General features: G+C 32.2%; 1 protein-coding gene across 1 annotated transcript; it reads right to left on the reverse strand.

Moving 5' to 3' along the window:
- Nucleotides 1-1,817: 1,817 nt before the first annotated feature.
- Nucleotides 1,818-3,884, reverse strand: LOC116006348 (acid phosphatase 1). Its single transcript, XM_031246682.1, has 3 exons — nucleotides 3,413-3,884; nucleotides 2,431-2,643; nucleotides 1,818-2,171 (listed from the first exon to the last, which is right to left on the reverse strand). Exons 1-3 carry the CDS (start codon nucleotides 3,796-3,798, stop codon nucleotides 1,994-1,996), a joined length of 777 nt encoding a protein of 258 aa, XP_031102542.1. The 5' UTR covers nucleotides 3,799-3,884; the 3' UTR covers nucleotides 1,818-1,993.
- Between the last annotated feature and the right edge of the window lie 9,047 nt (nucleotides 3,885-12,931).

A 12,931-nucleotide genomic window follows, 5' to 3' on the forward strand; every position in this document is an offset into this window, starting at 1 on the left:
TATAAATAATTATAATATTTGAGAGTGTGTGTTTATTTGATTATAAAGATTAATGCAAATGTATCAATAATATATGACTCATTTAATTGCATTTATTTTAAAAAATTTGCTATATAATATGATTTATGTAACTTATATGACCATTTTATGGATTAAAAATTCTTTTTCAATGTGAGGACCATTTTATGGCTCTTATTTTTATTATTCACCCCTATATATACACTATCTATCTTATTAGCAAACATACCGGATTTGTTTAATACAATATAAAGAATTTGACTTTGTAAAATATTTAATAGTATTTATAATGGTTTATAATATTTTCTATATGGAAAAAAACATCCTAAAATCATTGATAAAACATAAAATACACATGTGGTATATATGCTTATAGAAAATTACATGTGCGATGCACGAATAAACTTTATATATATATATATATATATAGGCCGCCCCTTAACGTGCGGTCAGTGCGGCCTCACCACTATATAGAAATCTGTTCAAATGTGGCCACGCCTTCCTTGCGGTCGGTGCGTTTCACACCACTCAATGTTAGAAAACACACCACAATGAAAATACAGAAAAACACCAAAAAACACACCATACACCCAAAATAATGCACCATAATTTCCATGCCCCTAATGGTGCATTTGCTAACACTGTGTGGTGTATATTTGCATGCCTAGTGGTGTATTTTTTGGTGATGCGTACCTAATGATGCATATTTGTGCGGTGCATTTTCTAACATTGAGTGGTATATATTTGTATACATAGTGGTGAGGCTGCACTGTGTGTGTGTATGTATATAATTGATGAAATTATAAACAATTCTAATATTTGAAAGTATACATTTATTTGAAATTATAAGATTTGTGTATTAGTGTTGAAATTGATTACTTAAAATTTATATTATGAGAAAGTCTAAACAAAAATTAGAAGGAAGAGCATGGCTAATTGATACTATTTTAAATAACTAAAATAAATTATAATCAAATGAAAGGAATCTCTATGTTGGCTAAGCTCTATCATAATAATAATAATTACAATCAATAATTAATATTATTCTATCATAATAATAATAATTACCATATTACTAAAATACCTTTACGTTTAGGCGGGAAAACTTTTGAGGAGGATATTGCTTTTATATATAGTATAGATTATTCCTTTATTATATGTTGTCTTCATAAGTGGTTTTTTGCTTTAAATAATTCCTTCTTATTCCAAAAAAAAAAAAAAAAAATCAAAGCAAAATAAATCCTTCATAAGTGGCAATGTCAACTTAAAATGTATGTGTATTAAATATTAATAAATTTTTATTCTTCTATGCAAATTGTGTTGTATTGATTATGTCAACTTCCCTTCTTTACGTTTTTGGAGTTTCGGTATTCATTTGAAAAAAAAAAAAAAAAAAAACCCATTCCAACCTAACCTTAAGATTATATTATTTTATTTGTAATCTTATATTTCACGCGTAACGTATTAAACAATTTCAATGAGACAACTACAAATAAAAAGACTTAACCCACATGCACTCAAGTCCCAAGGTAAAAATCTACAATCCAAAATAAACCCTCCAACCCAATTATTGTGTGTTACATAAATCATATATCAATACTAAAGATTTTTATAATCGGGTGATTAATGGGCCACAAGTTTAAGTAAGATAGAAATTTAAATGTTCAATTCTAAAATTTTATAAGTATACATAATAAAATATTCAATATTGGGTGTTAAGATAGCCCAATAAGCCCAACTCAATAAATAATTCATGAACCCAACATAGTGGTCCAAACTTAAAAGCCAACATGCTTCAATGAGACAAATTATTTCGTAGATTCGGATTCAAAATACACAATTTATATATGAATATTTACAATTTATTTATTGAATGTTCACAATTTACATACTGAATGTTCAAAGTTTGGATCGTAAACATTCAAATATGCAAGTATGGAGTTGAAACTTGCTCCATTTAGTAAAACATTAGTTATCAAGGAACAAAGTACATAGGATTGGGAAGTTTAAATGTGCGATTGCCAACATGATCTCCTTGAAGGTCGCTCCATTGGTCTCCCACGTTTCCCCATATTTTGTATCCTTCTTTTACTAGCTGCTTCCTTATCTTTGATTTATATGCCACTGCGCTTAGCTCCTTATTAGCCCCTGTCCTGTGATATACACATTTAAATCATAACATTAATTTATGATTTATTTGAAGTAGAAATGTTCTTGAGTAAAGCTCATCTTTTGATCCTAATTAATAAATAATATTTTAGATTGCTAATAACTAATTAGGTTGATCAGTTTAAATAAAAAAGAGTAATAGACAAATTTTCAGAGAATTAAACTTAAATTTTGTGGTCATCAACTGTTATATCTAATTAAACTAATTCATCAATATTGTTTTCATATAATAATTAATTGTACCTTAATATTAGGCGTTCATAGCCAATGAATCCTTGGTTACGCAGGTTTTTGATAGTAGCACGTTCATAGGCATCTTCACTTCTACCAGTGAGGAGAAAAACCTTAAAGCCACTTTTGGCCAACTTTTTGAATAGTCTCAACACTGATGGAATGGCTGGGCACTCTCCTTTTGTTGCCCATGCCTTAAACCCTGCAGGGTCATATGGGTCACACCTACCCACAATCATTCACCACACAATTATAACATCTTAAATATAAATCTCAACTTTTAGTTAAATATAATAACTCAAGTTTAAATTAATGGACATAATGAAAAATAGAGTGAGTGAATCATAATTCTTGTTAAAAAAAATACTAAATCTTTCATCTTAAAAGCTCCCCACACTCCGATCCAACAAGAGGATAGAGAGATAAGTCATTGTGACTCAGTGGTCTCTTAGGTGAAAGATCAATGTCTAGTGCCCATAGGGTGGTGGAAGTGTAAATCATGTTAACTCAGTGACCTATTAGGTGAGAGGACTAGTGCCTAGTGTCTAAAAAAAGTCCACTACATAAGGTGTAACTTATTCCACATTGATGACTGCCAAGTCTAGATTTACATCTTTACATACAATATATCATTTGAGTATCAACTGATGAGCAATATGTGCTGTGCTGACATAAAATATGATTCTTGTACTTGAAGTACTATAATTATATTTATCTAATACTAAATACACACCATCAAATAGTGATGGTGAGTTTCCCTCCGTCATAGAAGGGAAAAACAAATAAATATATCTAATAACATTGAGTTATTGTTGCCAATAACTTTATGGTATAGTGACATGAAGTGACTCTTATAGCCTAGTGACACAAAGTGACTCTTAGAACTTCGGTGGCTGAGATTGACTCTTTCTGATCTGTAATTATGAACAAATACTATATTGTAACAGAGTTAATAGATATATGTTTTCAAAAAAAAAAGTCAATAGATATATACCCGAAGCGTTTTGTTTGGTAGTATATGAGATTGGAGATGCAGGTGTCGTCGACGTCGAGGATCCAGGCGTCGAGTCCGTCGCCGGAGATGGAAACCTCGTTATCCACGAAGCTAAAGATGGCGTCGACGGTGAAGTTGAGGTCCCGCTCGTACTGCCCGCCGGTCATGTAGCTCTCGATGTGGCGGAGGCACTGCGTCGGCACCGTCCGCCATGCACGCACATTGTTCGCCTCCACCGCCACTCTCCAGCTCTGACAATACGGCCCGTCGCCGCCGTCCGCCGCCGCCGCCCTCCACTCCCTTCTACCGCTAACTTCTTTTGAGCAGAGGGCTAAAAACAGCACCACAATTATCTCCCTAATCCTTTGCATCATCTCGCAAATCATAAGACCTGTGAAGATTAAGGAATGGGAATAGGAACAGATAGATTATTGAATTGGATTATGTTGTAACAGTATGAAGGGATCTGAAGGAATTGATGAACATTTGGTATTGATATAATGATATGCACTTGTGTATATATAAGCAGCTTGGAGGTCCTACCCAATTACCACCTTTTTGTCTTTTACTTTGTCAATATATAGTAAAAGGGAAATTAAAAGGGGAAAATTTAATGTGAAGATCGAGTTGGGTAAAAGTAAAAGACAAATTAATTTTTGTCACATTAAAATTAAAAGTGCATTCACATAACATTTAATTAAATTTTCATCTGTAAAATTGTAAGAGTTTACACAAGATGAATTCGGATTCCACAGGATAGATGTTGGCTAACGTTATATTTTAGGATGACGAGGATCGTAGACCAAAGAATAAAGCAAAGTCAAATTGGATTGGAAACTGCTAGCTCGATCAGCACGCATGTTCATAGAATTTGAAGAATTCTGCAAATTTAATTTATTATATTATATATTCATTTAATTTTCAATATGTAATATAAAGTTTAGTGCAATAATGGCGTAAATAATTAGGAGCACCGAAAGACGAAGACAATGGTAGTTGGAAGTAAAGTACATACTGCCTTCCTCGCAGGGGTATGGAATGGCAATCATGTTAGATTCATTGAGTAAACTCCACAACTTATATTATAATCTAAAATACGAGCATATAATATATAAAATATACATATATATTACAATGTAGTATCTATTCTCTACTAAGGTTTAAACCCACTTCCTACCACATAGGAATAGGAATGTAAATCGGGTGCCGCTAGATCACAGATCTTTGGATCTTTGGCAAACAATGTTTTAAATTGGAATAAGGGTCAAATAGGCCACTGAACTACACACGAAACTGCAATTAGGCCATTGAACTAAAAAACAATGCAATTGGGTCCCTGAACTACACAAATCCATGCAAATTAACCCAAAGTGACTTGTTTGACTTGATCTTCCGGTTACCAACTTTAAAAATAATATTTTAAAATAATTTTAAATAAAATACTTAATTAAAATTAAATTTAAAATTAAAAAAAGGACCCAATTGACTTGTTCCTGTTTGTTGTTGTTGTTGTTTTTTGTTTTTTTTTTTAATTTTAATTAATTAATTTATTTAAAATTATTTTAAAATATTATTTTTAAAGTTGGTAACCCGAAGATCAAGTCAACAAGTCACTCTGGATTAATTTGCATGAATTTGTGTAGTTCAGGGACCCAATTGCATTGTTTTTGAGTTTGATGGCCTAATTGCAGTTTCGTGTGTAGTTCAGTGGCCTATTTGACCCTTATTCCTTTTAAATTTAACTGTAAGAATGACTTATTAGGCTTCTCGATTTGAACCAATCTAGTAGGATGGTTTTGACCCCAACTCACTTGCAAATGTCATGAACCTTCCTTTAGCAATAAGCTAATATAAGATATAACAACAAACTCCTAAGAAAAAAATTAAAATAAAATTAAGGGTGTGTTTGGAAACCCGATGTCTAGAAATCATTTTCTGGATTTTCAGTGTTTGGCTGGAGGGAAAAATGGAAGTCAAAGGAAAATAAGAGCGTGATCAATGAAAAATAGAGGGAATTTTATGGAAAATGACATCCTTTTTTTTGGGAAGTCATTTTTCGTTTGTAGCAACAGTAGAGCAACCAATTACTACGCCGTCGTCGCCGCCACCACCACTACAACTACCACCCACCACCTCCACCTCCATCATCCGCCACACACCTCCACCTCCATCACCCGCCACACACCTCCACCGCTAGCACCTCCACCCCCACCCCCCCCCCCCCCCCCCCCANCCCCCACCGCCACCACCCCAACCCCTTTCCCATCCCCGCCCACCACCCCACCTACCCACCAATCCACCACCACCACCACCACCATTGTATATTTTAAATATTTAAAATTAAAAATAATTATGCTCATTTTCTAAAAAATGAAATAAACACACCAAGACAATTTTCTGGAAAATGACTCATTTTCCGTAAGTCATTTTCCTGCTTTTCAAACACACTATAAAGGTTATAACCAATGAATTGTGCTTAACCCACCACCTCCCGTATAAAGGGAAGCGTTTGATGCCACTCGACTACAAGGTCCTTGGCAGTTTGTTCCCTTTTTTGTAATTCTTGTTTAATAGTTTTTATTATTCTCCTTGCATTTTTTAAAGAAGCAAATTTTCTATATATAAATTTGTGGATGTTAAATGTAAACCGTTGTTGGTTCAAAAATAGCACTGTGATGATTCCACGGGTGGTAGTGGGAGCAGCGTCAGATATCATAAACACCCACAAAGTGGAGAAGCCCGGAAGAATAAGAAGCCCACAATTCTACAAAGTTGGAGACTAAAAATATAAATATACACATTAAATTCCTATATATATTGATGTTTTGTTTTAGGTTGTGATCAAATTTATGGCTACAAAGTTGGTCGGTTTGACTGTTTGAGTACTCCTAATATTATGTCATATCATCTAGTGATATATATGATTGATTATTATCACCAATAATCTTTATTTTAGGATTCTGTAAATGAAGTTTTTTTACTTTCTATTTTTAGTGTGAAAAGGTTAATTTGTTTCATTGAATGATGAATTTTAGATTTTATTTATTATTTAAACAGTTTAGTCTTTTCATGAAAATTAATAGATTATTTTTATTGGGAGTGGACTTTAGAATTTTATGGTTACTAAGTTAATAGTCCAATCAACTTGACTGTAAATCTAGGATTAGTATAATGTTTTTTTTTCCAACTTAACTAAAAATGGCTTCACTTAAAGGGTGAGACGGGCCTCAAGCCTTGTTGTATGACTTTGACTTTTAGCTTCATTTTCTGCACACACTAGTTTCATTATAGCAACACTAAAGTATAATTTTAATTATACTACAGTTTCATTTGACAATATATGTTATTAAATAAGCATTGTTTTTAGTTTCATTTTCTACACGCTAATTTCATTATAGCAACACTAAAATATTATTTTAATTATACTACAATTTTATTTGAAAACAATTGTTTCACATGTGGATTACGGTCCACTGTATAACAATTGGAATTCGTTGTTGCACTAATTGTACAGCCGCAACTTGTGATGATCCTTCACATCAATCTAGATCTATATGTTCTCGAGAATCCTCCAAAAGAAATTTAACTACTAAGTTTTGTTGATACTATGGCCTATGGGCATCACTTGGACCCGTTTTGTCTAGATTTTAATTCTTTATTTCTTTTCACCCTTCTTATCAAGAAAAGAACAAAAAAAAATTGTCAAAAGCAATATTATACAACATACACTTATTGGCCAGCCTAAGATAGCTATTTCCTATTTGCTACTATACCCCATCCCTCTTTCCTAAAGCTTTCCATTCTCAATATAGCTTTTGACAAATTAAAATTGTAATCTGACACGACACAACCAATTGTTTTCTTTATTTCCATACAATTGTGGAAATTAACGTACGGTGGTTGATTAACTTCTATGAACCCTCCAATGGGGTGGGTTTATGGTCAATTTTGAAATTAACAATTTATGTGGTGGGGGCAAATATTGTGAAGGATCTAGTTGATGATGATGTATATATATATATATATAGTTGCTTCAATGTGTATATTAGTTTTGTTTGTTACCTATTTTTTGGGTGACGAAGGAAACTCATAATCACTACTTGATAGTTTGTATTTAAATTGTCCATAATTAATCGGCTCAAACAAAAACCTCCCTATCGAACTTGTTGGCTACCTACTTGACTTCAATACGTAAGTGGTTGGAATTTGGAGTGCATTTTCAATGTGGGCATCTATTCTAAGCCAATAACCTTTGTATTTACTTAATTGTCATCTTTATTTGGCTTACTAATTGATGGAGATGGAACTATTGATCATCATATCACTGCAAAGATGAACTATGACGAGTAAAATTCAAGACTTGTGTAGTACAAGGTGGTGATGAAAACGCAAGAGAAAGTTATCTTTTCAACAACATATTTTAGAACATTCAAAAGGCGAAAATATATTTAATTATTTATGCTAGAGTAAATCTATAACTTTTCCAAGATAAAGACTAGGACAGCTCATATGAAACTTTTCCAAACTCTCATTTCCCGACTTATCAATTGTTTTCATTTGCAATTATCTATTTTGATTGTATAAATAAATGTAATTTACCTTCTCAAATAGAAAAATATAATCCAAATTCACTATGATCTGACTTAGGCGGGTAATGAACACCACTCAAAAGCTCATCCAAGATCACGAGGCATAAGACTATCCACTCAAAATTTACTTCCGATAACATAAGCCTACTCGGTTATATGAGGCTTTATCGCTCCAAAATCATGAACTTTGTATCTCAACAAATCGATAGATTACCTTACTAAAGGATCGTCTATATTAACATATCTTTGTATCTTCTTGTATTGTACAAATAAAATTCAAAATTTTCTACGCAATTAATTAATAATTGGTGCACTTAAAATTAAAACCACTGATCGATCACCAACATATTAGGAAACAATTGGTGCACTTAAAACCACCACAGGAAGAAATCGCCAAAATATTAGGACACCAATCATCTTCATCCTAGTAGGCAATGTGGCATATCATGAGATTTCCTTGACTTCAAAAAGGTTGGCATATAACCAATGACAACATCCATTATTGTATAAATCTGAATCTCACTGTTAAATTATATTGATTGCAAATCTGAAGAGATTTGCAGTACTCATCATGTACAATGTAACGACAAAGACAACATTGGCAAGTTTAAAAGGAATGCTGGAATTGAAGTGGTAGTTCAGTTAGTTTTTGGATAGCAGATTAGGAACAAAGACGCATGATCGAGCCTCATGCTAGTTCCCGTGTGAAAGTTTCACTCTATTGTGAGACGAGTCCTAGTGGACACCAGACACTAATCCTCCCACTTAACAAGTTGTTGAATCAGTGATTTATCCCATCATAATCCTATTTGGTCAACAAGTTGGGGCATGGGGGCCCTTTGGGGCGATGAATTTCATGAGCAAAGTTCATAAAGGCATCATGCCCCATCAAGTAACTCACATCCCCATTTATTCAGCATCATGTTTCACCTTAATTATGAACCGCTAAATTACACTAATTTATCTCTCAGCGAGTAACTCAGGTTGATTTACAAACCAATAAAATTAAAACAATTACAAAAATGATGCACTTAATTTAATGATGCATGTCAACGCAAATCTAATTGGGTATGATTTCAATACCATATATATCTTAATTTATTACAAAATTGATCAATCTAGTGGTTTGATCACTTTGCTATAATGCTCCCAATCTTTTACATCGAATCTTGTATTATACTTCATATTATTTATTTGGATTTCGTATTCAATTCTTTATTGAGTTTTGGTTTTGAATTGGATCTATAAGATTTGACTCATTAATTTTTGTAAGTCTTGAATTCGATTTGATTGGCTAGATCAAATTGGTCGATGAGTGATGCATAATCCAAATATTTCGACTTTTGAGTGTTGAAATCGATCGAATTTGAATTAACTTTTAACTGTGAAGCTTACCAGCAACATCACTCGATTGCAACCCTATAACCCTATTTATCACAATTAGAGCATCCTTATCAATGGGTTTTTTCGCGGTTATTGAAGAATTTTTGTAAGTGTAATTAGGAAAGAGAAAATGGGAGGGGAGGAAAAAAAATTAAACAAATCTGATTTAAAAATTAAAATAAAAAAAACACATTGTTAGGCACGCCTAAGCGTGCAGTGCACGCGCCCGCGCCCGCGCCCGCTGGCACATAAAGTGACAGTCACGCATGACTGTCACATGTGTTATTAAAAGCACTGGTCCCAGTTGGTCAGTATTATTTCTTCATTTGCAGGCAAAACTTCTTCCTTCTCTCTCCCTCACCTCTCTCCTCCAAGTTGGCCTCAATATGACATAAACCAAAGCAATAATCATTGGTGTGGATGGCCTTAAGATAATCAAATTATAAAACATTTGATACAAATATGATTTGGCAATCACTTAATACTCCTTTCAACATCTTTTCCCTGTATATGTTGAGTGTGTGTATATATGTTGATAGATAGATCTAGAGAGAGAGAGAGAGCACAAGTGCCCACAAGGTTAACTGAATAATATAATACCTACGATTGACTTTAGATATATAAAATCATTAAAATGCAAAGTGCATATTTAGCAGCCAAACAAAATGATGATGATAATTTTCTCATTCATCCATTGAACTTAACATATATAATAATGCTGCCGTCATGGAAATTATTCAAGAAAATTAAGGTGGTGGGGAATGTGTTTAATGAATCGTAGGCATGCGCTCATCATCATCCTGCTACATTTGTGGATCGGAGTTGACATTCAATCTCTTAATTTAAATACTCCGTATTTTATAATAAATATCAAAGAAAAAATTATCGCTTTACACTCATTCCAATTCTGATTCTCATGTTTTTTTTTTTTCAAAAAAGAAAAAAAAATCTGATTCTCATGTACGAACCAAACACACCATAAATTTGGTCAAATTTTATTAACCACCACCTCCTCCTTAGCTCTCTATCACAATTAATATTCTACACCTCACTTCGAGAGGTTGCTCCCAGGCTATGACCGGTGAGGCTGAATTCCTATCTTTATTTTTAAACTTCATTCATGTGATTAACTGTACTGCCCATGCAGCTGTTATAATGTTATATTAATTTGCACTCTAGCCGTCCTAAAATACAATAAAGAAAATAGAAAAGAAAGAAATAAAAAATCTAAAAATCTTTTGGTCCAAACCTTGTGGGATCTTGAATGATAATAAATGATGAATTAAGGTTGTAAATGGGCCGGTCCAGCGAGTAATAAATTAGAATGATCAATTACAAAAGATGCATGCAATGCTCCACTAAAATCAGCAACACTTTTTTTTTTTTGAAAACAAAATCAGCAAATACTGATGTGTCAAAAATGTGAAAAAAAGTATGTGCCGTGATAATGACAATGCTGAAATATTAAGTAACAAAATAATAACGAGAAAAAAATATTCATATTTAAAAAAAAATTATTTTCATTGATGAATATATTAGACTTGTCCAAGATTTCAAGCCCAAAAAGCACGATACTCGAACCAATTCAAGGTTGTTGACTCTGGGGTTGGACTAGGAGGGTTGACTAGAGAAGATGGAGTCAGGTCGACACGCAGGGTTGGAGAAACAAAAACCAACTGATAGACGTTACAATTGTTACGAGCACCCACTTCGTTACGTCTTGTCAAGAACAACGTTATTAAAGGAGTCATTAAACTTCTTCTTGTATACATAGGCCGGTCTTTGCCTTGTTGTCAGACCTTTTGTCTTATTCACATACTTACTATAATGCTTTCAAAGCAATATTTCCAAATGCAACAAGTTATTTTTCTCGTTCCCTTTTACACTAAAGTATTTCCCCTTTATAGTTATTTTGGAATCAATTTCTTCCGTCACTGGTCACATTCCCTCCTCTCTTTATTGCAAGACAATTATAAACACTTACCAGTCTCAAAGGTTAATTTGAATTTAGACATGTTTGGATGATCACATATTGGTTAGAGAAAATAAATATAATAAACATATTCCAAGATACAAGCAAACAAACTACTCAATCAATCATGGATTTGAATCTAGGTTGTATTCAATGTCATTAAATTCTATATGATCAACTCATATGGCACAAAGACACTATGGTAGATGTACCAAACAACTCAATTAAGTCAAGACCACTTCAAGTAATTAATGTGAAAATGGAGATATACAGTTAGAAGTAATCTTCATGTTCCAAATCAAGGCAAGACAATTGTGGGCAACAAACAACTTTATTAACATCAAGATATAGCTTAATTCAGAATCAAGCTAATCTTCTTTGTATTATTTCAATTTTATGGGAGATATCCCTTTTGGTGATTACTTACCTTAATTAATTCAAAATACGCAATTTCACCTTTCATATGTGATTTGTGGGTCATTACACAAGAATAAAATTTATCCAGTTTACACTTTTCTTGTAATACCAACAAGTTTTCTTTGCCAATCGGATCGAAAAATTTAATTTTAGTTCGAAAAATGTAATTTTACTAAAATGTTAGTTGTGGACTAAAATCAATGCCAATAAATATTGCCTCATTGGTGGGATGGCTGGGATGAATGACCATATTCCTAGTAGAGTAGATCAACGAACATCACCCATAATTGATAGGATCCATACTATCCACGCATCAATATCACTTTTACAACCATCATCTCTTTGTAGCATAGTGTGTAATAAATATTTATACCATTTGAAAGAGACAATTCATATACTTGGGATGCTTAGTTATTAGCATATATTGATACTTGATGATTGTATTAGTTCTTCTGATTGATGTATGTGTAGTATTACTAGTGATTTCTAAGAAATTGTTTGGTATATTAGTTGTTTATTACTCTATCTGTCTCATTTTATGTGTTTAGTTCAGTTAACGAGGTTTGACTGATATTATTTTAAATTCAAATTTACATAATATTGAGTTTAATATTAGTATATAAAATTTGTAGATTTAGAAAGTATATTAAAAGTACTATGAAATACAAAAAGTCAAATTTTAAAATCATTAAAAGATACTAAAAAAAAATAGTTAGTTTGGCCAATGAATAGTAAGCATGACAAGATAAAAATGTAAAATGGGACAGAGAAAGAATTAATCAGTAACGAATTAAAGGGTAGAATGATTTATAGGAAATTAGTCTATTATTTAATTTATTTATTGAATTATCATTAAATTATTTTTAGTTTTAGATATAAACTTAAAAATAAATTTATTTTTTATAATTATTTATTATAAATTATTCACTATTGTTTTTGTTAACAATAACAACAACAACAATAATAATAATGGCACAACTATAAAGTAGTAAATAATAGCAATTCAACATTACAAACGCAATTAATAAATCATCGCGATTACAGAACCACTTCACAACTAAGTTATTATTATAAAAAATTATAAAGAGTTGATCAACGTTACATAGTTTGTTTGTTTGTTTTGTTTTTGTTTTGTTTTTTTTTTTTTTTTTTTTTTTT

This window comes from Ipomoea triloba, chromosome 15 (genome assembly GCF_003576645.1).
Source record: "Ipomoea triloba cultivar NCNSP0323 chromosome 15, ASM357664v1".
Lineage (NCBI taxonomy): Eukaryota > Viridiplantae > Streptophyta > Magnoliopsida > Solanales > Convolvulaceae > Ipomoea > Ipomoea triloba.

Excerpts from the sequence above, each read along its gene's own strand:
- LOC116006348 (XM_031246682.1), bottom strand. The coding sequence starts at position 3,798 with ATGATTTGCGAGATGATGCAAAGGATTAGGGAGATAATTGTGGTGCTG. Across the intron at positions 2,644-3,412 it reads TACCAAACAAAACGCTTCGG|GTGTGACCCATATGACCCTG; the intron begins GTATATATCTAT and ends GATTGTGGGTAG. Across the intron at positions 2,172-2,430 it reads TATGAACGCCTAATATTAAG|GACAGGGGCTAATAAGGAGC; the intron begins GTACAATTAATT and ends TGTATATCACAG.